Here is a 26,931-nt window from a genome sequence, read left to right on the forward strand (position 1 = left end):
GGGGGGCGGAGAGGGCTGGCCTTCTGGGGGCGGGGATTAGGTAGGCTAGCCCGGGTTGGGTGGGCCAGGGGGGGCCGGAGGCGGGGCGGAGCGGGGCGGGGCCCGGGAGCCGAGCGCGAGCGCTCCGCAGGACACCAGGTCGCGCGCGGCCGATTAGCCGAGGCGCCGCCGCTGCAGTCGCTGCATCTCGGAGGTAAGTGCGCGCTGGGCTCGGTCCTGCGGGTTCTGCGCGCACTGGTCCCCACCCTGTCGGCCCTGCCAGACACCTGCGCCGTGGGCGGGCGACGTGCCGTCCCCTCTTCCAGTGCCCTCTGGAGCCCCTCCCGGGTCAGGCCCGCTCGTCCGTGCGCCCTGCACCCGGGGCTGCCAGACAATAGGCGCTGCGGCCTCGGGTACCCGGAGGGTGGCAGGGAGGCTGTGCCCGGGGCACGGGCGGGAGCGACCGCGGGCCGCACCAAGGACAGGTTTATAATTGGGCCCTGAATGTGGCGCTTTGCGTTTCTGTGCGACAAAGGACGCCCCTTGCAGCCTCTCCCCTCTTGGTCCTCCCCACGCCTATCTACATAAACCTTGTTTACCGACGCCCAGGCCTAGGGTGGCCGCTGCCAGTGTGAGGCGTTGGCAATTAGGGCGCAGAGGGTTTGAAACGAAGCCTGCCCTACGGCGCAGAATGAGCGCGACCCTCTGGAAGGGACTCCGATGCCCAGCAGCAGCATGACCCTCACAGGTGAGAACGTCAGACCTCCCTGTGCAAATGCAGAAGCTTCCCCAGGATGTCAGTCATCTTATCACCTCTAAGCAGGTGACTGGCAGTCAGATGGGGAGGTGGGTGCTGCGCCCATCTAGGAGTGGCCTGCCTTTGAAGGAGGATCCCCAGAAATCCATATCCTGTGGCTCCAGTTATGTAAAGGAAGCCTTCGGTGAGGTGGGGATAAAATCCAGCCTTTGTGGTGACTGTTCCTGTGATAGGCGCTTGTGTTCTCTGAAAATCAGACATGTTTCAGGAAGTGCAGCTGGACCATCACCCATCCCTGTGCCTGTTGCTTAAATCACCTGACTTATTTATTGGGACTGCTTTATGCAGGGTCCCTGGGCTCCCACAGCCTGGCAAGACACCTCCCAGGGCTCTGGCCAGCCCTGCTTCTACCAGGGAATCAGTAATGGTGCCCTGGATCCAGGCCTACTGGGACCACATCCTGGGACCCAGTGATGGGCTGGAGGGTGGCTTGGAATCGGCAGTAAGTGGGGGTGGTGAGACAGCCTCCTGCTTGATGGGGTGCTTTACACTGGCAGCTCTGGTGCCCCAGGCTTACCCCTGTCACAAGAGCCTCAGAGAGTTCAGATGGGGGTGGGGAGCTGGAGGGCCTCCAGGTCTGGCTGCAGAATGCATGTGTGTGAGGGCATGTGTATTTTTCTGGGGGAATGCGTCTATAGCTTTCATGATTTCCAAAGGGATTTGTAATTCAGAAAAGCACCATGATTTAAGTTCTATGTTAAAAAATTCTTCTGTATCTTCACAGAAGAATTACATGATGGGGGTTTAGAAACAATGTGTGTCACAGAGGAAGTAATGCTAGCTGAATTTTTATCTTCTGGTGATTTTTTGGTCTGTCATCCTAAATCCTTTGAAGCTACAATAAATAACTGTTTTAACTATTATACAAATTTATAAATGCTCATTGTTGAAGATGTGCAAATCACAGGAGAATTTCCTAAAGAAAATTAAAATCACTCATCACTGATTGAGGCTTAATGACATCTCTGAGGAGTCAAACTGTTATGGCAGCTCGATGTGGTTCCCCTCAGGCCTGTGGGAACCACTCCCTGCAGCAGAGGCTGAGAATTAAAAGCTTCCTCAAGGAGAGGCTGTGCCAACTCAGAGTCGAGCCTATTTATAGCTGCTGCTGCTGGTGAGACAGTGCTTGCACAGGGGATGCAATCCAGGGATCTCAGCCTGTGCAAGGAGCCATCTGCACCTCTAGGCTCTGGTCCAGCCTGTGCGCCCTCAGGCAGAACTGCCTTTGGGAAACACTCTGGTAGAGCCAGCACAACTTCGTCCTTGAGAGGAACCACAGGGTGCAAGTCCACATGACCCAACAAATCAGCTAGGTAAAATCTGGGATTAGGTAGGAGAATCTACACACACACAACTCCTACTGCTTAAGCAAGTGTTTCTGGAGGGGATGGAGCTGCAGGGACCTGCCCAGACACCCTCCAACGCACTGCCACCTCTCAGCCCCCAGAAGACAGCATTATTTATGTGCAAGGGGTGAACCACAGCATCATAACCCATGGTATCTGCCACAGACAGCATTTCTCACCCAGGATACCCCCACCCAGGACACCCCCCACACAGGACACCCATACACAGGATACACACCCAGTACACCCCAGCCCACCCCCACGTAGGCACCCCACACCAGGGGATGCTCACCAGTGTACCTCCCAAGACACCCACACTCAAGACATCCCACCCAGAACACCTCTACCTAGGACATTGACACACACAGGATACCACCATCCAAGACACCCCCATTCAGTACACCTCACCCAGGAAATGCTCCCAAGGACATTCCCCTCTCGGGGCACCCCACAGCCAGGACACCCACACCCAGAACACAATCCAGGACAACCCCACTCACCCAGGACAAGCCCACTCAGGATACCCCATATCCAGGACACTCACACCCAGGATGCCCCCACCCATGACACCCCCACTAAGCAAACCTCCACCTGACCCCACAAATCAACCAGGTGGGATCTGGGATTACTCCCACACTAAAGGCACTCCACCCAGGACACCCCTACCCAGAACACCTACACACAGAAGATACTCCCATCAGGACCCCACTCATGACACCTCAACCCAAGACCCATAATCAGGATGTCCTACCCAGGACACCCCCACTCAGGACACCCAACCCAGGATACCCCCACACAGGACACCACACATCCAGGACACCCCATGCAGGACACCCCCACTGAGGATGCCCCCACTCTGGACACCCCCACTCAAGGCACCCCACACCCAGGACACCCCCGCTCAGGACACCCCACATCTAGGACACTCCAATCAGGATACCCCACCCAGGTGTTTCAGCTCAGCACAACATCTTTTTAAAATAAATAATTTGTATTTCAAAATGCTCTATTAAGGGGTACCCATATGAGTTCATATGTGAATTATATAACCCTGAGGTCAAAGTGCAGGTCAGCACCTCTTCCCTGGGACCTCCCTGGGCACCTGCAGCTCGGTGCCTGGGCAGGGCCCCCATGGCCCTGTGGGGTGAGCCAGGTGCAGGGTCCCAGGTCAGTAGCTCCCTGCAGGAAGGTGCCCGCTGTCCTCAGCAGAGGAGGGGGTGTCCTAGATCTCGTTTCCTAATGTGAGAATCAAGACTGGGGGCGCTTCCATGTGTCCCCTTTAACTGTACGGTGACCAATAAGGACAACTCAGTTTGTACATTTTAATTTAATGTTTAAATGTCCAAATGCAGGACCCTCTTTGGGGTAGAAATATACAAAATCTTTCAAGATACTATATAAGAAATCAAGTGTGTTTTTTTTTTTTTTTTTTTGCCTTGTACCCAAATGTCTTCTGCAAGGCCCATGTGTGCACTTAGAAAGCCTGGGCCTCTCTCCTCAGTGGTGCGAGCTCAGACCTACAGAACCCTGACGCCAAAACTTTGATTAAAACTTTGATTTATGAAAAGGTAGGATTGGTCCTTACCTTTTTTCAAGCCTAGACGTTAACAACCGCTGGAGTCCTTCCTTCCCTAGTGCCTCCGGATGGCTTAGAGAAGGGAAGGACCATCTGTTCCCACATGATGAGCAGGGTGCCCTGTGTGGGCTGTATGTCCCCACCAGAGCCCATGGGGTGACAGATCACACTGTCCTGGTCCTGAAACCTGCAGCCCTGACCCACCTGTTTGTTCACAAACTGTCCTACACCTGCCAGGGTGCTAGCCGAGGTGGCCCCTTTGCCAGGAGTGCCACAAACAGCACTCACGTCTGGGAGTGCCACAAACAGCAAGAGGTGTGTGTGACCCCACTCACCTGCCTGGCTGATCTCCATTGGCTGAGGTATTACTGGGGCCAGGAGCATTGAGTGGCCTGTGTGTGGGTGTGGCTGTGGCTCCCGGGCAGGGGGCCAGCCCATGTGCCCTCACATCTCCCCAAGTCGGCTCCCTGTCAGGAAGTGTGGCACATGCCCTGCCTGTCCACAGAGGCGTGTGTGGCTTGCTCATCTCACAGTGCTCAGACTCCGGCCAGTTTGGGCTCCTCTGTCCCTCTGTGGGGGCACTGGCCCTCCTGGTCATACCTGCTCATCAGTGCCCACAGGCTGCTGTGATGTATTGGCACATGCTGAGTGGTTGAACACGACAGGAATTTTTTCTCCACAGTTCTGGAGAGCACAGACTAATACAAAGATGTGTGAAGACCTGGGGAGGGTCCTTCCTGTCTCTTCTAGTGTCCAGGACCTGGGCCATGGCTGCCCCACTTGGCCTCATCTCCAAGTGGCTCCTGTCTCAGTGCATCATGCCACCATCACAAAGTCCCGCAGACAGGGTCATAGACAACAGCGATTTGGGTTCCCATAGCTCTGCAGGCCAGGAAGCTCGTGATGGAGGCAGTGACCTGGTGAGGTGTGCTGAGTGAGGGGCAGCCCTGGAAGGTTCCAAATGTTCTCTCCCAGCACCACTCAGTGCTGCCTGCAAGTGTATGGGTGTCAGGCTGTCTCTCTGCATCTGCTGCAACCAGGTCTTAGAATGCAATGACAAGCTAGGCAGGCCCTTTTGGGTCTAGGCAGATGTCCTGTGTGACAGTTGGAGAAACAACCTTTGACCTGGACGTCGGGCATGGGATGTGGTTTACTGCCTTGGGCACAGGCCTTGGGCAGCTGTCTGGGAGCCTGGTGACAGGGTCTCTGAGTGAAGGCCTGGGGCTGCAGTGTCATTTGCAGACAGGTCTACACACTTGCTTGCTCCTTTGTCCTCTGTCCTGCAGCCATCTGGTGGCCTAAGCTGGTGCTCCCAAATATCCCAGGCATCCTGGGCATTTCTGGCCTAGTTAACAGGTCCACCTAGGACAACTTGGGCAAGTTACTTGAGTGCCAGGAAGCTCCATCCTCCTTCCCAAGGCTCTGATGCAGAGATAGGGCATTGCCACGTGCCTCTGGCAGGGTCTCTCCTCTCAGCCCCTAGAAGCTGAGCAGGAGCAACTGTCCTTACTTTGCTATCTTAGGTCTTTGTGCAGCTGGGTTCCATTGATCACCCCAGACACAAACCTATCCTCAGCCCCATATGCTAGGGACCAAGTGTGGCTCCTGGAGGCACCATGTGTGTGGATGCCAGGTGTGTGGGAGCTAGGCAGGTGGACTCCAGGTGTAGGGGTGCTGGGCAGGCCTCCATTCACCATGGATGTTCTGCTTATTCATATCTCCTTCAAAGGGACAGAGGGAGTGAGGCCCCTGCCTTCCTTCGGTTTCCCTTACTAGAAGGCTCCTTGTCTGGAACTCCTTTACCCTGGCTTACTGGAAGGCTCCTTGTCTGGGATTCCCTTACCCTGGCACAAAGATGGTGTCCTTTGGAGAGGACGACCCTTCCTGTCCCATCCACTGCCCACCCCTTTGTCTCAAACAGCTCCCATTTCCAGGCCACCCTTGGTTCTGGTGAGCAGCAGGTCCTGAGGTGCTCCATGGTGGTCACTGATGTAGGCTTGTGTGGGGATTAGGGCGTGTGCAGATGTTCTGGGGACACCTGTTTGGGATACCAGCTCTGCCCTGTTCCTCTTGATTCCTTAGGAAATTGCCGGCCTGGGAACAGTGGAGGCCATTTGTGGGATTTATTTCCTTCCAGCCCCCCAAGTTGTTCCCATGGGCCAGAGCCTGCCCAGCACCCTGTCGAGGGCAGAGCTTCATAGAGGCTGGAGACCATCACAGCAACCTCTCTGGACTGGCAACCAGTGTGAGGTTGGGCCCTTGGCTGGTGTTCAAGCTTGGCAGCCCTGGCCATGCCTGGCACCTGAGTGGCCTATGCCCACGCGGATGCAGGGACAGCACTGCGGCTCACAGCAGCTCAAGCCTCTGTTGCTCCTGCTTGGTGCACAGGGTGCACAGACTCAGCTAATGCCCGTGCTGTGCCAGCCTCCGGAAGCTCTCCCAGTTGGGGGCCAGTGTCTAAGCTGAGATGAGTGACCATTCACAAAGAGTGTCCTGAGGAGAAGGGGGGTGCCCTGCTGTGATGGAGGGCCACATTGCACTCAAGTGACTCTGAAAGAGAGAGCTGGGAACACCCGGCGTGGGGGGATGTGGTGCTGGCCTCGGCCTTGGGGTATCCACAGCCTCTGAACAGCCTTTGTTCCCTGGGGCCTGTTTACTCAGGGCCCTCAGGACTAGGAAGGGCTGGGCTCCCTTAACTCACAGGAAGGTGAGTTTTCTGGGACATCATCCCCTTCTTTCCACCTAGGGCAGTAGGGAGACTCCCTTCTTGGCTCCAGATTGCTATGGTCTTTTGATGTCACTGTCCCCTGCCTCATTTTGACTGATAGGGTCTTGAGAGCAGAGAGCAGCTGTGCGTGAGGGGCCAGTTTTGGTCCCAGAAGGCCTTCCTCTCACCCCAGCAGCCCCCTGCCTCCCTCAGGTGCTGCAGCTATGACGTGGACTTAGCTGGGAATTTCCCCTCATGTCCTGGTCTCCTCTCCCTCCCCCATCAGCTTGAAGGGCCAGGCTGTCATGGAGCCCAGGGAAGGTTCTAGAGAGGCTGTCCCAGAGCCTTGGCAGGATTTGTCTCCCATGGAGACCCTGAGGACCTGGAGCCCCTTCCTTCCCTTTCTCCCTTTCTTTTCTGCATGCACTGGCCTCATAGGCTGTCTTCAGAGGTCCAGTGCTGTCCTGCCAGGCACAGGGCCTCTGTGGAGTGTCCTTGGGTGGGACCTGAGGGTGGACAGGGGAAGGGGTGCTGTCCACAGGGCCTGGCGAGTCTTAGGAACACATCCATCTCCAGGGCCTCAAGCTGTCCCTGCTGGCAGCATGGCCAACCAATCTTCTTGCATAGGAGTGGGGTCTATTTTGGCCCAGATCCTATCTGGGCAGCAGTTCCTGTTGCCACATGTGGCAGGGGTGAGAAGCCTGGGGCCCAAGGTGTGCTCCATGGGGAGAACATGATGTGGAGTGGTCCAACAAGGGTACAGGGACTATGGGAGGGCTGAAGGCCGCTCCTCTCCATGGAGGGAGCTACCTTGGACAGGGCTTGAGGTAAAGATAGGGAAGGTCTTGTTCCCGAGGCCAGCCCTGCTGAGGCTGAGCATTGCAAGGAGCCCACCTGCCTGGCTGAGCACCTCCCAAGCTTGTTCTAGAAATTCCTGCCCACCTGCAAGGCCTGTGGGTGTCACTGGCTGGAAGACAGCAGCTCCTGGCCAGCACGGCGGCCAGCCTCCCGTTTCCCAGTCTCCTAGCAACTCAGCATGCCTGGCTCTGCTCCCTGGGCTACAGTGTACCTGAGGGGGTTGGTGCTTTGTCCTTGGGGGCCATGGCCAGGAAGCTTGGCCAATCTCCAGGGCTCAGAGGAGGGGGCAGCCCCCCACCCAGATCCCCTAGGCCCCCGAATCACGACAGGTCCCACTGTCTCCAAATGGGAAGTTCTCCACAGTACACAAGGGTGCAGGTTGCAGTGGCAGAGACAAGCAGTGCTTTCTGTGAGCCTGACTGTCAGACATTTGGGCTTCAGGTCACAGAGACAGGTGTTACCTGCCAGCTAAGCAGGTATGTGCAGAGCTGCCAGTGTGGGACTGACAGGCAAGGGGTGAGGACACAGAGGCCTGAGCAGCTGGCCCCTGCCACTGGTCTGGCACCCCTCCCCAAGGTGAGCTTGGCTTGTACTCATATGTGGCCAGGCAGGAGACAAGGGGACACTGTGTAGGTGGAGGGTGCAGGGGAAACACTGCCCTGAGGCAGGAAGGGCCCAGGCTTTGGGCTGGGTGACCGCAGGAGGCACCTGCAGGGGAGTGGGGGGCACAGAGAAGACCAGGTGTCCAGGTCCAATGTTCAGAGGAGTTGGGCAGTGGAGGGAGGTATATGCACACCTGAGAGGAGGTATGGCTGGCCATCCTTGGGCTTGGGCTACCCCGGCCTGTACTGCAAAAAGCAAGGGCAGTGTAAGAAATGCTATTTTCTGCCTTCAACAATAGGTGGGCCACACCCACAGGCCCCTGGACCCAGTAACAGGGACCTGGGCCCTATGACAGGAGCCTAGACCCGGTGACAAGGACCTGGAGCCCGTGACAGAATCCTGGTCCTAGGCATGGGATCCTGGTTCCAGTGGCAGTGACCCAGACCCAGTTACAGGACCCTGGGCCCTGTGACAGGACCTGGCCCTGCCCACAGGCTTCTGGCAGGCTTGCAGACCCCTGGCTGACACCCAATGTCCAGTCCTCCTGTTGACATCTGTGCCCTGAGGCCCCTGAGCAGCTCTCACCTGCTGCACCCAGATCACCTTTCTGTAGGTTTTGCTTCAGGCAGTCAAGTCCTAAGGAAGTTTCCAGGGAGATTCATTCTGAAAAATGGCTTTTATGGGGCCTCTTGGAGCAGCAGAGGCCATAGGCTGGGAGACAGGTGGCTCGGGTGTTGAGCTATGGCCTGGGCAGTGGGGTCACTGAGCCCAGTGGGGAAGAGGCCCAGTCCTCTGCCTCTCAGGTGTGAAGCTGCCCCAGCCCTCCCACCTCTGTAATTCCACCTCCTGCCCTCCTTTGAGAATGCATATCTGGTAATTCAGTCTTTCCCACACCCAGTGAACACAGGATATCTGTTATCTGCTCTCCCTCTTGGTGGGGAGACAAGGCCCACAGCTCCTGTAAGTGTCCAGTGGCCCCACCTGGCTTCTGCAAGCCCAGGCACAGAGGAGCACTTGTGGGTGGGCGCCCCTGTCAGTGGGTCCAGGGGCCTATTAAGCAGAAAACAGCAAGCCTGAGGGTGGCCATACCTCCTCTCAGATGTGTGGGCACCTCCTCAGAGCAGGGAACTCAAGACCAGGGGACAGGGCAGAGGCACATCCCTTCTCCAAGACACCACCAGGAGTGCTGGCTGACAGAAGAGAGGTGCAGGACCACCTGGGAGTGCAGGGTACTCCCCTGAGGGTATAGGGCACTCGCCAGAGATGGAGGAGCTTACCTGGGGTGCAGGGCCCACCTGGGAGGTCTCCCCTTTCTTCGTGCAGTCTGTTTGTCTTCCTAGAGCTGCTCCTACTATTTCTTTTCTCTAATAGTGAAAGATCAGAGCAGTCCAGATGTAAGGAGCCTCCATTTTTGCCACCCAGGGTTCAGGTTCAGTCCCTAAGAAACTAGAGGTGGCCAGAAAGCAGAGGGGAGCCAGGCCTCTGCTGGGAGGGGCAAGAAGTCAGCAGTACAGGCCTAGGGCAGGCAGAGGGTAGGCTGGGCCTTTGCTCAGCGGGAAAGGTTCTGGGCCCACAGGGTCACTGTTTAGATGCCTCTGTAGTCCAATAAATCTCTGCCTGCACCTTCGATTTATTTTTAAATTAAATTTATTCTTGTTACTGTCATTATGGAAATAGCATGTAGATTTAATGAAGCAATTCAAACAGCAGAAAAGCGCCTCCAACCCCATCTGCAGAAGCTCCATCTGTTGCCCCTCCGGCCTCCTGGGCCATGTCCTATGTACTAGTCCATGTCCTGGAGAACCACAGTACAAACAGCAGTCTTGGCTGTCTTCCCGTGCTGGCACACAGGGCCTAACTCATTTGTTATTTTTATTTAAAAAAATTTTAAAAATACTTTCTTAAGCTATTACATGTTCAGGATAACACAAACCCAGACCAGAGAGCTCCTACTAGGTGCCTGCTGGGCATCTTGACCCCAGCCCCTCTGCCCCTGACTCACACCTGTCCTTCACCCCTGGGGCCTCTGTGCCTGCACTTGAGACTGCTGGCCACAGCCTGATGAGGCCAGTAATACTACAGGTCTTCCCAGAACCTGTTCGGAGGCACCAGGGCCCTGAGCTGAACCATGCTCTGGGAGCCACTTCCAGCCTCAAACCCATGTCACTGCCACTCTGCAGCCAGGTAGGGGAGATTCCCCCACAGGCCCAGGGGTGAGTGAAAGGGGCTCTGTGCTTCTCTGCACGCCCGTGTCTGCTCTTTCTCCTAGACTTTCTTCCCAGGCTGCCTCTGGCCTAGCCACCACACTATCCCATTGTGCGTGACACATGGGTTGCTGGGCTCATTCCCCCTTTGCCTTCCTGGAATGCCAAAGATCACCATGGCCTCCCAGGATGTGTGGCTGGTTCTGCAGGTAGCCGTGTCCCTCATGCCTGAGGGCAGCTGCCATGTGTGGACATCCGGTTGGGAGCATTTGCCCCAGAACTTCAAAGCACGGGTCTGTTGTCTTCGGGGCCCCCTCCAGACCCTGCACTGTGGCCTGTGAACCCACAGAGTGGATGCCCACCACACAGGAGTCAGGGCAGCTTTCCTCAAGTGTGCTCTGGAATGTTCTCTGGCACGGGGATTTCCCCTGCTACCTCTTCTCACTATAGAATTGGCCTCACTGCCTCTCACCTGCCATGACTGACAAAGACATCACTCACCTGCTGGGTTTTCACCAGCTCAGGAGACTCCAGCTGTTTAGGAAGGAGCCAGCGGGGGCTCAGACATTTGGCAGAAGAAATGTCTGCTGCAGCCCCTTGACTGCCCTCATCCCTGCCACCCAGTAGGCAGGGCTCAGGTGTGTGGTCATCAGGGTGTGATGTCAGGAGACTGCCTATGACTGTAGCACCCGTGACCACAAGGCACACAGCTCAGACACTCCATCGGCTCTTTCTCCTGCTGGGCTGGCTCTTAGACCACAGGGCTTGCACCACATTTGAGGCCCCTAAAGGCTTCTCTCGAGGTGTGATCCACTGGCAGCTTCCCATGTTCTCAGGGAACCCGCTATCACTTCCAGCACCTTCTTAGTGGCTTCCCTCCTTGGTTGTCTGGAGGAGCCGTGGAAACACACGGCCACCCCAGGGCAGCTCCTGTTTCACACAAAGAAATGAGTCAGCCATAAGACCCATGGCTCTGGCTCAACACCTGACCGGCCTTTCGTTGTCCTGTGGGTACTTGGGAGGCCTCAGGCCCCACCTTTCAGGGAAGCACTGCTGGGGCCATGATTTAAGTTTGCCCTCCACTTGGCCCCCCATTACCACCTGGCCCAGCTTTTGCATGTCCGGTGACCCCAGAATGGTCCCCTTGGCAGAGTGGGAAAGTGGGGCCCGCAGCTCCTGATAGCCTTCAGCCAGCCTGTAACTTCATATGGGCTTTTCTGGCTGTTTGGGAGAATTTGCAGGAACTTGAGCACTCAGGATCCCCCCATAGCTGGTGCTGCAGTCCCATATCTGAGGAGTCTCAAGGGTTTCCCAGTCTTGGCACCCTCCAGCCAGGGCTTGTGTTTGTGTTTGAGGGTTTCTCATGTTGGCCTCTGCACATTTGGCTCCTTAGGACAGTGGTTGTGACACACTGAGGTCTAGACCCACAGGCTGGGTCACTCCTGGGGTGCCATCCTGGACAGAGCTGATGCTGGAGAGGTGGTCTCAGGAGCCTCACTGCCTATCCCACCCTGCCAGTGGCTGGTATTCATGGTGGAGGCCACTGGTATGGCTGAGGACCAGGAGACAGTGCCTGGAGAGGCCTGTGTCCCCGAGCCCTGCCAGGGTGTTCACCTTCTCAGCCTCCGTCCTGGGATCAGGCACCTCGAAAGTCCAGGGATCATCACTGTGCTCCCAACCTGGGGGCCCCACAGCCTCCCTGGGCCTGGGAGGCTTCTGCTCACTGGGGGTCTCTGGGCTCCTGGCAGATCCTCCTGATACCCCGAGGGTCACTCCTCACCCCTCCCTTGCTCGGTCCTCAGAAGGCTCTATACTGAGAGGGACTGTGTCACTTCATGGCCCCTAGGAAGGGTGTCATCCCAGGGTATGCCCCAGAGCTGCAGAGGGCATGTGGGCTGGGGTGGGGCAGTCGAGCCATGATGGGTGGCCAGGCAGCTGAGCCTCCCTGGCTTGCAGCCTCCAGGGCACCCACCTGAGTTCTGCTCTTGCTGATGGTTTTAACTGGTTTGGGGAGGGGGTTCTTGACCCACTAGCTGGATGGCGGGAAGGGTTCTGGTGCCAGGAGAGCAGCAGCCCCTCCCACAGCCTCTCCCAGCTCTGCCATGTCCAATAGCTGGGCACACACTCAACTACAGGGCAGTTGGCTCTGAGGGACCTGAGGAAGGTCCACCTGGCTCCATGCTCTGGGCCCCTCCCGAGTGCGTCTCCTGTCCCAACCCTGTGAGAAGCAGAGTGACCCTTCCTCTCCTCCTTCCTCTCACAGCGACATGGCCGACAGCAAGGCCAAACCCACCAAAACTGCCAACAGGACACCCCCTAAGTCCCCAGGGGACCCCACGAAAGACAAAGCAGCCAAGAGGCTGTCACTGGAGTCAGAAGGTGCCGCTGAGGGGGCAACTGCCACTGCCCCCGAGCTCAGCGCCTTGGAGGAGGCCTTCCGGCGCTTCGCAGTGCATGGGGACACGCGAGCCACGGGGAAGGAGATGCACGGGAAGAACTGGTCAAAGCTGTGCAAGGACTGCCAGGTGATCGACGGGAAGAACGTGACTGTCACCGACGTGGACATCGTCTTCAGCAAGATCAAGTAAGTGCTGCTGGGCTCTGCCCGGGCCGGCCAGCTTTCCTTCCAGGGCCAGGGCCCATACTTGGGCGTCAGGGTGTGTGGACCTCTGGGAGGTCTACAGTTCTGCATCCTGGGGGTGGATTCTGTGTTTTAATGGGCAGCATGGAAATGCAGTGTGGTTGTGCTTTAAGACACCTGCCCTGCTCAGAATATGATGCCCGGGAACTGGAACAAGAATGCATGGTGTTGGGGATGGCCCAGGGACAGCAGAGTCCTAGGATATCTCCGGACTCCTCGGCACTGCCCCTGGGCCTGCAATGGGGTGTCTGGCCTTGTAGCTGACTTGGGGTGAACTCTGCTTTCTCTGCCAGCAAGCTGGTGCCTGGCATCACAGGCCTCGCATGACCAACTACGGTGCAGCACATCACAGGGGCCTACTCTGTGACTAGCATCTCACTTAGGCCCCACCAGCCCACTGCGCTCCTTCTCTTCACTTCTGATGGGAGGAATTTTCACACATGTAGAAAAGTTGAAAAATAGAGCAAAGAGCACCACAGAGGCAGTGGTAACCACCACTTGAGCCATTTGCTTCATCTGTGCACACACATGTGCATGTTCCTATGCTCTGTGTGTATGTGTGTACACACACAGTTCCCATGTTGTGTGTGCACATGCATGCATGTTCCTTATTGTGTGTGCACACGTGTTCCTGTGCTGTGTATGTACATGCACCTGCATATATTTCCTCTTGCATGCTGGGACTTGTGTTGAGGCACCTTCACACCCCCCTTCACTCACCACAATCCTGTGATCACACCTGTGAAAAGTAATAGTTGTCTCCAAGGGCATCCCCCTGTCCAGCCCTGACCAGATCAACCTGTTATGGAAATAGCTTTAGTTCAGCTTACTTTTGCCTGTGTCCACTTGCAATTAGTGCTGTGTATTTAGCTGTATGTCACCATAATCTCATCGTTGCTTTCCTCTCCAGTTCTCCCTGACTTTCCTCCCAATGGCCTTGGCTCTTGAAGGGGATGGCCATTGGCCAGATGTCCCCTTCTCTGCCCCTGGGTAGGTGACATCGTCTTCATGGTTGTGCTTTCTGTCACCACTGTGCCCTGTAGGGATGCTGCGGGGTGTCTCCAGGTGTGGTAAGGTCCTCTGGTTCCCTGCGTTACTGGCTGGTGCCCATCTTGGACACTGACCTGAGGGGCAGCCATCACTGCTGTCACCAGAGAGCTGTGGGCCAGCCTGCTCCTGGGGACAGCTCCCTGGGGACAGCACTTGATCCCCCAGGGCCAGGGGTAGGGGTGACCCAATGGGACAGGCTGGTGGCACCAGTACCAGGGGCTGCAGACAGGTGCTGGCCAGGGAGGGGGACTCAGTGAGAACTCAGCACAGACTGGCCCCACCAACACTACAGGCCTGGGCACTGCTCCAGTGTGGCCAGTCCCTCCTCAAGGCCCCTGGATGGAGGAGGCAGGGGGGTGGTGTTGCCCTAGGGAAAGGGGTCCCATGAGGTTACTGCTGCCCAGGACCCTGCTGTAGACATGGCTTCTCCTGTGTCCACTGGAGTCTGGGCCTATGCAGAGGGCAGGCAGCTCTAACACGCTGCGTTCCCTGGAAAAGCTTCGTGCTGTGGATGGTTTGCTGGAGTTGGGAAGACTGCCTGCTTCTCAGGCTCCCCCGACTCTAGGTTTCACAGGCATTCATCACCTTGGGGCTTCCCACTTGGCTGCGTGGCCCTGACAGGAGGTGGTGTGGACAGATCAGCCCCACCCCCAGGGACTGGCTCACACTGACTCAGGACCACTAACCCAGGACCATTGCCCTTTTGTCTCTGAGCTCACCTGGACCCCAATTTCAGCTCTGGCTAGGGTCCAGCTTCCTTTGCAGCACCCAGCCCTATCTGTGAGGCAGGCATGTGTGGACTGGCATGTTCCAGAGCAGTGCCTGTTGGGGAGGGGGCTGGGTAGGGCATGTGTTTCAAGTGTTTCCCTGTACCTCCAAGCTGGGGGCTGTGGCACTTTGGAGACTCAGGGCTCATGCAGCCAAGGGTGTCTACCTGTGACAGCTCCTCCGTGGTCCAACCTGAGGGTCTTGCTGCCTGCTGTCCCTCCACCAGGGGCTGTGAGCATCACCTGAGCCTGGGGACCAGGATCTGCCTGTGGGGTCCTTGGCCAGGGGATTATCCTCCCAGTGGGGTCTTGGGACACACCAGCTCCTGCTGGGAGATGAGCAGCTTCCTCGTAGCAATGGGCCCTGTGGTGTGGGTCTGAGTGGATAGTGCCAGGCAGCAAAAGGCAGGTCCTGGTAACCAGAGCTGTTTCACAGGTCAGCCAGCAAGTGGCAATGACCTGGCTGTGGCCAAATGCCCAGGGATTGGAGCCCAGAGCTCACTCTGCCAAGTGGATGAGTCCAGCACACCAACTTGGAGAAGGAGGCTTGGTCAGTGGTCCTCTACATGTGAGTGGCACAGGAACCAGAGGTGGTCACAGAGCTCTGCACCTGTGTGTCTGGGACTGGGGATAGATGCTGGACCAGGAGGGTGCTAGCCCTTGACCATGTGCTCTTCTCCCAGTGCTCTGAGCATCCTGGCTTATGTGGTCTGGCTCTTTGCCCACCCAACCCACTCGGCAGGTCATTGACACTTCTCAGGTGGGGCCTGGTATGGTCACCCTGCTCCAGCCCCTCCAAGCTGTCCAATGCTGGCCTCAATAGTCCCAATGTGTCAAGTGGTAAAGAGGCCCCAAGACCTGTGCCTGTGGGTGAAGCTTCTAGAAGGGCGAGGCTGGAGGTGGGAAGACATGGTCTACCCAGTGGCCAGTCATCCGGCAGAGGGACCCCACATCCCGTAGCCACCACAGCCCCAACACTGCCACTTGCAGTCACAGACACAATTTCTTCTGCAAATGCAGCACATGTCCCTGGCACACATGCACATGCACACATAGGCCTGCACATGCGTGGGAGGGGCTGTCCAGCTGGGCAGCAGGGGCCTGGCATGTGGGAAGGCCGAGGGATCCTGACCTCCTGTTCTCCCTGTCCACCTGTGTGGGAGGACTCTCACCTGGCCCCCACCCTGGGGGCTGCCTCCCTCCTGGAGCCAGGATTGTCCTTGGGCTCCCTGTGGCTTGAGTCCCACCTGTAGGTCTCTTCTGAGTGGTGTCACCTGACCACCCAGGTGTGCACGAGCAAGGAGTTGAACTCATACCCTTTCCCTCCCAGAGAGAGGCGGTCACTACCCTGGTAGGATTGGGGGATGGTGACCCCACAAGGGTTGTGGGAGCAGTGTCCCCAGTGGGATCAAGGGTCCTGCAGAAAGAACTGGAGTATTGGTGGGGATGATCGGGAAGGCCAGGTGGCCAGACTGGGCAGGGGCCGGTGGCACTCCTGCTCTGCCTTTTGAGGAATGGGATGTCCACTCCTACAGTTGCATAGGGGCAACTGTAGAAGTACCTGCCCTCAGGAGCTGGAGCTGACCGGGTACTCAGGCAGGACTCAGTAAAGAAAAAGTGCAACTATTTCTGTTTTCGGGGCAGGTTGCCATGGCTCCGCAGGCCGGGTGCCAGCTGGGGTATCTGTGGCCTTTGTTTAGCCCTTGTCGCCACGGCAGCGCATGTTTGTTTTGATGTTACTATGTGTTAAATCTTAAACAAATTTCTTGCAGCCATTTCCCAGTTTTTATTGAAGACTACTGTTAGGCCAGACAGAGACACCCCCACAGAGACACTAACAAATCCTGACTTGATGTGACAGGCGGGGCCAAAGGCAGTAGGGTTGGGACCCTGGGGGCTGTGGACAGCAAGTCTGTGCCCAGGAGGGACACATGTGTCTTGGGATCCCAGGAGTCAGGCTCTACCCACCCGTGCCCATTCCCCGCCTGGGCTGAACATCCACAGGCCTCGCCCTCCACATAGGGAGGCCCAGCTGAGAGGCAGAGGAGGGAAGAGGGGCTGGGTCTCTGCTCCAGAGGCCACGCCCCCTACCCCCCACCCCATCTCTACTCCAGCTTGACTGCAGGCTGCTATGTTCTCCTGCATGGGTGCACCAATGCTTCCTACAACACTTGTGCAGGGCCTGGTTGGGGCTCAGCTTGGGGTGACCCAGGTGGGGTCCAGGTGTTGTCTGGATGCAGATCAGGAGGAAGCAAGGCCAGTGGCCAGTCCTAAGGAGGGCAGGGCCCGGGTGCTCCCTGGGATCTCCTGGTTACCAGGTAGCAGGAGCCACTGAGCTGTTGCCACCCACCAGATCCAGTAGACTGAAGGGACTGGTCCTCCAGCCTGCAGATGGCTATGCACAGAGTCACTCTGTGGGGGTATGACACCTGTCTGGGGGTATAAAGAGGGGCAGGGCGAGGCAGAGCTCTGTGTGCAGCCTCACCCGGTGGTTCTGCCAGAGCCAGCCTGGTTGAGCGCTCTGGAGTCCTGAGCCTAGGTCAGAGTCAGGCTGGGCCTATCCCTCTATAGCCCTCTGGTGGCCACTCATGGCATGGCAGGCACCCACTGGTTCTACAGTGGATGTGGAGGGGCCGCTCATGAGGGCGTCTGTTGCACAGGTCAGCGAGCTGCTGGCCCCATGGCCTTGCAGTCAGGGCTCTTGGGAGTCTACAGTGGCTCACTGGCTGGGATTGGAAATTCTCCATGGCCTTGGCCGGTGACAGGAGCCATTCCTTGCTCCCTGTTAGCTTAAGCACATCCTGGTGTGTCCTGGATCCATCCACTTTGCCTCATCAGCCTGGCTGGTGGCAGGGTGCATCTGGTCATATCAAAGCATGGCCTTCTCCAAACAGCCAGAATCTGTCTGGATGGCCCCAGGTGTGTCAGCCCACAGCCCAGCCCTGCCCAGGGCATGGAGGCCAGTCCCCTAGGGCCACCTAGACAAGGTTGGGTCCTGACACACCAGCATGGTCCCTCTGGCCCTCTCAGAGTTTTTGAGCTGGCCAGGGGGCTGCTCTGGGTCCTTAGGAGGGTCAGCATGCATGGGGAATCCCTGGGCAGGAGCAGGAGGCTGGTAGTGCAAGGGGAGTAACCAGAACCACTGCTCTCTCCTTGAGAAGTCAGAGCTGCCTGTCCAGAGTGGGCGGCCAGAGCTCACAGGGGGCAGCCAGGGCTGCTTCTTGGTCCTGTAGGGATGTGCACACTCCTTCCATGTACACAGGCAAGCCCGCCAGACAGGGCACTCCTATCCACATCTCCTGGCTGGAACTTCCCCACTGGCCAATACCGCCTCTCAGACCCCTGTGGTCTCAGCCCAGGGCTGAAGAGACTTTCCCAGAGGTTTGTGCCCTTGGGGCCATGGTGCCCCTTGTGCTCTGACTTGTAAACTCAGGAAGCCATTCCCGCAGTGGCCTCTGGACATGTCACTCTGAGTGCACAGCTTCTTCAGGTCCAATGAGCCTGAGCAGCAAATTATGGTCACAGCGGTGCAGATGGAGAGGGCCAGGGCTCTGCCTTGGCCCAGGGCCCAAGGCAGTCTTGGTAGCCTTGGCCCTAGAGGCATACACTTGTCCTCGGCCCTGGCCAGGCCATAGTGTCCTGAGAGACAGAGCTGAGCCCCTCTCCTGGGGGCCCTGTATCTGAGCCTCTGGTGAGAATAGGCCAGCTCTGTGTCAGGGCAGCCACGAGTGTCTTGGGGAAGAGATAGGCATTGTCTTTCCAGCACTTGTGGCTGCTCAGGTAAGAGATGCCTGCCATCTCCTGAGGAGAGCTTCCCATGGTTCAGGGCAGAGCCCAGGGCTCTCTCTTCCCAGATCACAGGGGACACAAGCCTGGCCAGCAGCTCTCGGCACAGGCATTCACCCTGATCTGAATGTGGTCTCTGATGAGGGAGCCCCTCAGCTGCCCCCTCCCGAGAGCCAGGGCCTGGCACTGGTGGTGCCTGGTGCCGAGGCCACCCAGAGGAGGCTGCATGCTCCCTCACTGGTCACTATGCTAGCAGTCAGGCCAGGCGTCCCATGTCAGCCCAAGTAGGGCTGTGAATAGGAGACAGGGGTGCCTTTGACAGCCCAAGACAACATGCCCACAGGCCCAGAGGGAGGAAAGGGTGGACGTCACTGCCCGTGCCAGGCACTGCTGGGGTTGCCTCAGCTCACCCGGTGTCACAGGGTGCAGCTGGGGGTGTCCAGCTGGGAGCCTGGAGAGGAGAGAAGCTACTGCCGGAATACCACAGGCTTCTCCTGGGTGGACATTATTGGACAACTGCCCCCTAGACAGATCGTTCTAGAATATCCCTTGGGGCTCTGGGGACATTCCAGCATCACCTCTACAGCTCAGCTCTCTCCCTGACCTGTTGTGTGGTTGGAACGTCACATGGCTTCAGGACACATGTAAACTACATACAGATCCTCCAGGTGCCCTGCAAAATGGCTTCAGCCTCAGGCTCTGGAAGCCACACAGGGCCAGTGACTTCCTGTCTGGTTCTGGCCACAGAGCCCGGCCACTTGGAACCCACCTTGTCCTCTCTCGCTGGCCCCTTTTGAGCTGGGTCCACGGTGCACATGCATCATAGCGTATTTATCTGGTGGCCACTGAGGGGCGTCTTCGTCTTGGTTGTTAGGTTTGGGTGACTGTGAGCAGGTCTGTGATAAGAGTGCATGAGTTCATGTTTGAGCTTGCATTTCCACCACTCTTAAGGAGGGGCTGGGACCGGCTGTGTGCCCTGAGGCAGGGGTCTACCTTGGTAAGACACTGTTGCCAGCACAGCAGGAGCCCCGGCCACCTTGCTGTGGATCGATCATTCCCCTCCATTCCTGGGGTGTGTAGCAGCACCTTGTTGTGTCTGCATTTCTGATGACCCGTAACACTGAGTGTCTCTTCATGTGTTGATGCCATCCATATGTCTTCTTTGGTGACGTCTTTGGTTCAGATATTTGCCCATGTTTTTACATTGTGTTTTTTCTTATTGTTGTGTTTTAAGAGTTCTCTGTATATTTCAGATATGAGTCCTTCATCAGATATGTGTTTTGCAAAGATTTTTTTCCCCAGTTTGTGGCTCTTTTCATTCTCTAATCAGTGTCTTCTGAAGAGCACAGTTTTTAAAATGCTGATGAAGTTCAATTCATTTTTTTTTCCATGTTGGGTGTCATTTCTAAGGAATCTTTGCCTAACCCAAGGTCACAAAGTTTTGCACAAGTTAGTTTTAGGTTTCATAATCAAATGTGACCTATTTTGAGTTAATTTTGTACATGGTGCAGGTGCAGGTAGAGGGGCAACTTTTGCGCAAAGGGGGCACCAGCTGCTCTGGCTCCCTGAGCTGAGGAGTCCTTTCTCCCCTGCTGGCCTTTGTGCCTCCTTGGAAGCAATGGCTCTGTAGGTGTGGGGGACTCTCCCTGTACCCCCAAGGCAGTGCTGCTCAGCTGAGGTCTGTTCCCTGGCCACTGCTGTGCAGTACTGTCCCCTCAGCTGTGTTGTGAGTCTTACATAAAAGAAGCCCCTCAGCTTCCTTCTGACTTTCAAGCTCAGTTTTGCTTTTCTAGATCCTCCACTCATTGTCCAGTCAGTTGTCTCTGGAATCATGGATGCTGGGCTTTGCAACGGGAACGGCCTCAGAGGCCCCTTTCCTGCAGCCGCTCCCTAAAACTCCAGTGAGGTGCACCCCTTTGCAGAGCAAAGCCTCACTCACAGGACCTCACTTTATTTTAAACTGTTGTAAAGCCTCACTGATTTTGATTAGTTGGGAGTAGACCAAAGTGGGAAAATGTTTTCTAATTAAAATTATAAAAGAGGCTCTGAGCCTGTGGCTCAAGTGGCTAAGGTACCAGCCACATACACCTGAGCTGGTGGGTTCAAATCCAGCCCGGGCCTGCCAAACAACAATGATGGCTGCAACCAAAAAATAGCTGGGCGTTGGTCGGTGCCTGTGGCTCAGTGAGTAGGGCACCAGCCCCATATACCGAGGGTGGCAGGTTCAAACCCAGCCCTGGCCAAACTGCAACCAAAAAATAGCCGGGCGTTGTGGTGGTCGCCTGTAGTCCCAGCTGCTCGGAAGGCTGATGCAAGAGAATCGCGGAAGCCCAAGAGCTAGAGGTCGCTGTGAGTCCTGTGACGTCATGGCACCCTACCGAGGGCGGTAAAGTGAGACTCTGTATCTACAAAAAAAAAAAAAAAAAAAAAAAAAGCTGGGCGTTGTGCAGGCGCCTGTAGTCCCAGCTACTTGGGAGGTGGAGGCAGGAGAATCGCTTGAGCCCAGGAGTTGGAGGTTGCTGTGAGCTGTGATGCTACAGCACTCTACCCAGGGCGACAGCTTGAGGCTCTGTCTCAAAATAAATAAATAAAAATAAAAATTAATTATAAAAGGCAAAGAGCCATTTTAGAATCTCTGCAGCTGCCCAAGGAGAGTTGATGAATGTGCCTTGGGGCGGAGCATGACCTTGGTGCCCAGGCCCGCCCCCCTCTGCCCAGCCCTCCCCATCTGCCCCTAGCCCAGGTTCCTCCCTCACACAGGCTTCACGCCCCTACCCCAGATTCCGCCCCACCCCAGACTCCATCCCCCAGATTCTGCCCCATCTCCATATGCCCTCACCTCAGGCTCCACCCTCTCATTCTGCGCCCACCCCGGCTCTGCCCCACCCCAGGTTCCACCCCACCCAAGGCTCCACCTCCAGACTCTGCCCTACCACACCCCCCATCTGCCCTAGTCACTGGGCTCCTCCCCCATCCCAACTCTAACCTTTACAGCTGACCCCTTCAGGCTCTTTCCCCACACACGCATACCCCAGGGTCTGCACACACACATGCACGCACACGCACATACACACACAGCCCCCCAGGCCCGGCCTCCCAGCCCCCCTAGGCTCCCCAGGCGCTCATTCTCAGTGGTTGCTCGCGGTTGGGGTAGGGCCCTGACACGTGTTATGTGCCCACCTTGCTGCCGCCCAAGGGCGGCCCCCGCTGGCCCTCTGTGGTGAACCCCGCTCCGGGTGGGCCCCTACTCTTCTCTCCTCCCAGATAAGGTGGGTTTCCGCCCAAGCTGCGGCCAGGAGGGGCGTCCCTCAGGCGCCCACCCAGCCGGGCCTCAAACCCCGCCCTCGCAGGGGGAAGTCTTGCCGGACCATCACCTTCGACCAGTTCCAGGAGGCGCTGGAGGAGCTGGCAAAGAAGAGGTTCAAAGACAAGAGCGCCGAGGAGGCGGTCCGCGAGGTGCACCGGCTCATCGAGGGCAAGGCGCCGGTCATCGCGGGAGTCACAGTGAGCTGGCGGGCGGGGTCCGGGGCGGGGCCTTGGCAAAGGCGGGGGCTGGGCCTGGGGAAGGGTGGGGCCTGAGTGGGACCCAGAGGGGAGGGCGGGGCCTGGGGAAGGGGTGGGGCCTGCGTGGAACCCAGCGGGGAGGGCGAGGCCTGGGGAGAGGGGTAAGTGTGGGTTTCTTGAGAGTGTGGGCAGCCGCGTCAAGAGCTGGCGGACTTGGAGAAGGGGCAGGGTCTCGGCGCTGCACATGCAGAGCTACCCCTGGTCAGGAGCGGCAATCCCATATCTGCAGCTGAGGCAGAGCGGTTCAGCCCCACCTCCACCGCCCTGTCCTTCGGGAGACCTGCCCAGGGTGGGTCTGAGGCTCACGGATCTCCTCCCTGGCCCACAGCTCACTTCTTCCCTCCCGTGCTCTCGTTGCAGAAGGCCATCTCGTCTCCCACCGTGTCACGGCTGACCGACACGACCAAGTTCACAGGTTCCCACAAGGAACGCTTCGACTCCTCAGGGAGGGGCAAGGGCAAGGCCGGCCGCGTGGACCTGGTGGACGAGTCTGGCTACGTACCCGGCTACAAACACGCGGGCACCTACGACCAGAAGGTGCACGGGGGCAAGTAGCGTCGCGCATCCATGCCCGCCCGTGACGCTGCAGGTGTCCGGGAGCAGGACTACACCCACCTCTTCATTACATTCCCGTGGATGTCCCTGTGCTCACTCGGGCAGAACTCATAGGGGCCTAGCTGGGGCTGAGGCAGCTGGGGGGACCACTCCAGGCCTCCCTCCTGCTTTATGCCCAACCCCTCTCAGACGCCAGGTTTGAACCCTGATTCACTGACATTCCCTAACACACCTGCCTTGGCCTGAGCTGGAAAGGGGACGGACATTTCCAAAGTGTCTCCTGGGATTGCACCACACTGGCCACCTAGTTTGAGGTGAAAGGGGTGTTTTAAAGGAGCCGGTCGCAGGGACTCTGGGAAACAGACTTTGTAGAGGCCACCCTGACTCACTACTGGTAGACACTTTCCAGGAGGCAGCAGGAGCTAAGGAACTAACCAACAGCACAAAAATAACAGACTTGGTCCTGTCTGTGGCCTGTCCTGTGGCAGATACCAGAGTGCTCTGAGCCTTCCTGGTGAGGGTGGCAGGTCCCACAAGCACTCGATTGCGCACGCTCACACACAATCGTGCACACATACCCACACACACACTTGCATTCACAGTTTAAGTAACAGGAAGGCTGAGGGGCACAAGGGTAGCTTTCTGCTGCCCAGAGGAGTCTCCTGGCATGAGAGGTTGGCACTCTTCCAGTTTGCTTTCCTAAGAAGATTGGTGTCTGTGTGTCCACTCTCAGAGCAGGTGAGAAGATTCAGGATGTCCTGTCCCCATGTTGCCAGGTGGGAGCCTCACCAGCATGTGCCTGGCATCTGTGCCCAGCCTCCCGCTGGCCCATGCTGGTCCCTGCTTTGCCCCCAAACCTCCTGACAACCACAGCCTGTGCAATGTCACCTCTCCCTAAGTGGCCCTCTCTAACCCTGCCCACCCTGCTGGGTGCAGGACACTAAAGAGAAACAGGCTCAGGGAGGACCCTCCAGGCCTGCAGCATTGACTGGAGTTTCATCCTGTCCACCTGCAGCCGAGTGCAGAGGAGTCAGTGGGCAGAACCTGTCCAGGACCCCCATACAGTCACACCTCGAGCACAGAGCAGGTGGCCTGTCCTTGTACCTGTCTGCACAAGAATTGGGTGTGCTGTTCCATCCTGGGGATGCCAATCAGTGTGTCCACCTGTTGGCACAATGGCCCCTGCTGTGACCTGTCCCTTGACATGAACAACTACAGCCTTGAGTGTGACCTGCTGGGCCATGTGGTTTTCGAGCTGATCCTGGAAAGAGTCTGCAGCAGCCTTGGGGAAATACTCTCAGGGCAGATGGCTGTCCAGGCCTGAGATTATGGCACAGGTGGGCAGCAGTCCTCTCCTGCATGGCCACTGCATACATACCACCCAGAGAGCACCTGGTCAGGAGCAGCCCACCCACCTGGGTGGGGCTAGAGCTTCAGGGTTCTCACCCAAGTGGTCCCTAAGATTTGAGATCTCCCCAGACCCCTCAAAAGGGATGCCTCAACTCAAGGATGGGGTGACTCAGTGGGCAGCTTTCTTCTGAGGTTCTGGATGTCCACGGTGCCTGGCATTGAAGACCAAGGAACACTAGCTCTCAGGCCTCAAGACTCCCTTAAGGGGTGTCCCACCCTGCCGTAGGATCCTGGCTGTCCCAGACTGCCCCTCCCATGAAACCTAGAGGCAAGTGATACCCTGGAATGTCTGAAGACAACTTTTGTGGGAAGGGTTTAATAATCTGATCACAACCCAGAAAACCCATGTGTTTAAAATACCTGTGACTTTCACTAAGAGTTACTAAACAGGGCTCTTGTGCAGGTGGAACAGCTCAGGGTGAGAAGAGCCAGCACCCCTAACCCATCCAGGATTCCTGCCTCCCCAGAAGCCCCATTTAGAGCATGGCCCTGAAGGAATGCTTTCTCTGTCAGAGGCTGCTTTTCTCTCATTCTTATGTCCATGAACAACCTGGTCACTACGGTCACAGCTAAGTCACCTTAAACAGACATGATTCTAGCAGGACCTCAGCCCTAGAGCTGGGCATGCCCCGCCAGGACAGAGGGACAGGCTAGATCAGTGTCTGAGATTCCAGGATGCACACCAGGGACTGATGCTCTCCTGGACCAGAGATCAGTGGGGACACATAACCCTGAAGGGAGAGGGGCCAGGACACTTTCTCCTGTTCAGCGGGCCATCATCAAGCAAGAATAGTGTCCAGTCATAGGTCCAAGCCCCGTCAGGGCTGGCTGCCTTTGCCGCACTCTGGGAAACTGGATCTAGTCAGAAGGAATAATGCAAGTGCCTGTCCTCGATGGGACTGCAGCCCACCCTGCCTCTCAGAGAGCAGGGCCCTGTAACAGACAGGTCACCATGTCCCAGGGTCAGCACACCTTACCACAGTGCCCTTCCCAGAACTGGACAGAATAGCCCAGGGCAGTGGGCCCCCTCCATCACCCCAATCTCAGGCCCCTGGAGGAAGCTCTGTGACAGTGAACACTTCAGAATGCATTCCTGACAGCTGCAGCAACTTCTGGGGTTTTGAATGAAAATCAAGGGCCCGTTCTGCCTTGGTGGCCTTCCTTGCCCTCACCTGGACAACTTTGGGCTCCTGGAGGGGGAGGCCTCATGCCCCAGACTCTCCCTCCATGTACTCTTCCGGTGGCACCTGGTACACAGCACCAAAAGGCCGATTAGTAGTCTCCAGTGCATCCCCTGCCCACTCCCCACAAGTCCCAAGGTTTCCTCAGGCACATGTGAGGCAGGACAGCATCCTTCTCAGTCAGTTTCAAAGTGTAGATTTGAAACACACTCTCCCTCCCATCTATGTCACCTAGCAAGGAAGGGGTAGTAGAAATTAGATCATGAGGACGTAGTAGTCACCATTCTGTCAGTTTAAAATTGTCTGTTGGATTTGTCATTGCATCTGTAGGTAGCCTCTGAACACAGAACATGTGCTTGGACCACAACTTCACTGGACAAAACAGACACACATTCTCCCCAGTTTCTGAATATTGTGAACACACAGGCAGGGTGTATGTCTTTTTTGCATGTTTGTATGCAATGCCAATTAGCTTCTACTAACCATGGCTAATTATAAATTAAATGTCTATATGTGAATAAAAGAAACTGCACAGCATGCAACCAGGAGACAGGGACAGCTTCTGTCAGGGGTGACACCCAGGACACAGGGACAGGTTCTATATGGAGGACAATGCTGACAGCGTCTAAATATCAGGAAAGAAGAGGGCAGGAGAACGCCAACACTGATCACACCAGAATATTTATTTATTTCTATTTAATGCTACAGGATAAGCAATTAGCTAGTGGTCGTAAGTTAGCTTTACCAAAATCAAAGTTCAAATTGTATGTTTAAAATATCACAGTGAAAGATTTATATTTATACTGGAGTATTTTTACACCTCTTAATATCCTTGGTCTTAAGTTTGGGGCAAGTGAAATTATAGCACAGGCCCATAAAATGGGAAAAGGCTGTGCAGGGCTGCTTGCCTTGTGTGCCGCCAGTGTCTGTACCAGTGGGAACAGCTCAGGTGGGTGGGGCAGAGACTGCCACCCAAACTGGGCTGCCCAGTGCCTGTGCTGTGAAGTCTCATGGCACCCTACGCTGTGCTTACGTGTCTATAGCTACTGCACTAGAGCAGGGTGGAGCTGACATAGACGCCTCGGCCCTCAGCTCCTAAGGGAAAGGACCCGTCCAGCTTGTGCTTTCTGCAGGTGACTATGCTAGCTACTCCACCCTGCAGCACCCACTACACAGGGCTGCCGTGCCATCACCTGCTCCAGACAGCACAGGCTGGCAATTCAGCTGCACTGTGAAGTAATTGATGGGTGGGACACCCTCAAACACTGATGCTGAGTAACTCTCCTCCATTCACAGCTGGGTATGTGGGTGTTGGGGGCCCAGGGTGATGTGTGGGTGATGCTTTAGTTAACTAATGCTCTTTCTTTAGACCTCTTGATAAACTAAACCAAGCCAAACAACAGGGGAAACCTGTTCCGCTTAATGGAAACTTGAAAGGGATAATGTATACTACTAGTTTGTACTAAGTTTTTTTCAAGAAAGGAAGACAAATATATATATATATATGCAATATATTTTTACACTGTTTTGTTAATGTTAGGGACTACTGAGCATATCACTTTATCAGTGTGATGGGTAACACCCATGTCGTGGGTGTTCTGACACAGGAGGGCTCTTCTCCTGACCGCCACACTCCTCAGGAGTGCCTTGGGGGCCCTGCTGCCCCTGCAGAGCGTGAGGTGTGGAGCCCCTGCTGGACATGCTGTCGGCCTGGCTTGCAGCCTGTAGTGAAAACAGCTTGTGTTTGTCTGCTTGTTGCTCCTCATATGTTTGCTGTTGTTAACATTGTGTGTCCAATTGATAAAGTGATTGAATAAAGGTGTTAGAATGTTTTCCTCAGAGTGTGTGCTGTCTGTACTAGCAGTCACATCCTCTAGCTGGCTGGCC

The 26,931-nt window shown here is 56.4% G+C and overlaps 1 protein-coding gene across 2 annotated transcripts; it reads left to right on the forward strand.

Annotated features, from left to right (window-relative positions):
• Positions 1–115: 115 nt before the first annotated feature.
• Positions 116–26,876, forward strand: TPPP (tubulin polymerization promoting protein). Of its 2 annotated transcripts, none has more exons than XM_053593899.1 (4): positions 116–193; positions 12,354–12,674; positions 21,685–21,838; positions 22,259–26,876. In XM_053593899.1, exons 2-4 carry the CDS (start codon positions 12,358–12,360, stop codon positions 22,451–22,453), a joined length of 666 nt encoding a protein of 221 aa, XP_053449874.1. In that variant the 5' UTR covers positions 116–193; positions 12,354–12,357; the 3' UTR covers positions 22,454–26,876. The 2 variants fall into 2 exon arrangements, with proteins under 2 accessions (XP_053449874.1, XP_053449864.1); XM_053593889.1 differs by lacking the exon at positions 116–193 and adding an exon at positions 517–727.
• Positions 26,877–26,931: the final 55 nt, after the last annotated feature.

The sequence above is a fragment of the Nycticebus coucang genome, chromosome 1 (assembly GCF_027406575.1).
Source record: "Nycticebus coucang isolate mNycCou1 chromosome 1, mNycCou1.pri, whole genome shotgun sequence".
NCBI lineage: Eukaryota > Metazoa > Chordata > Mammalia > Primates > Lorisidae > Nycticebus > Nycticebus coucang.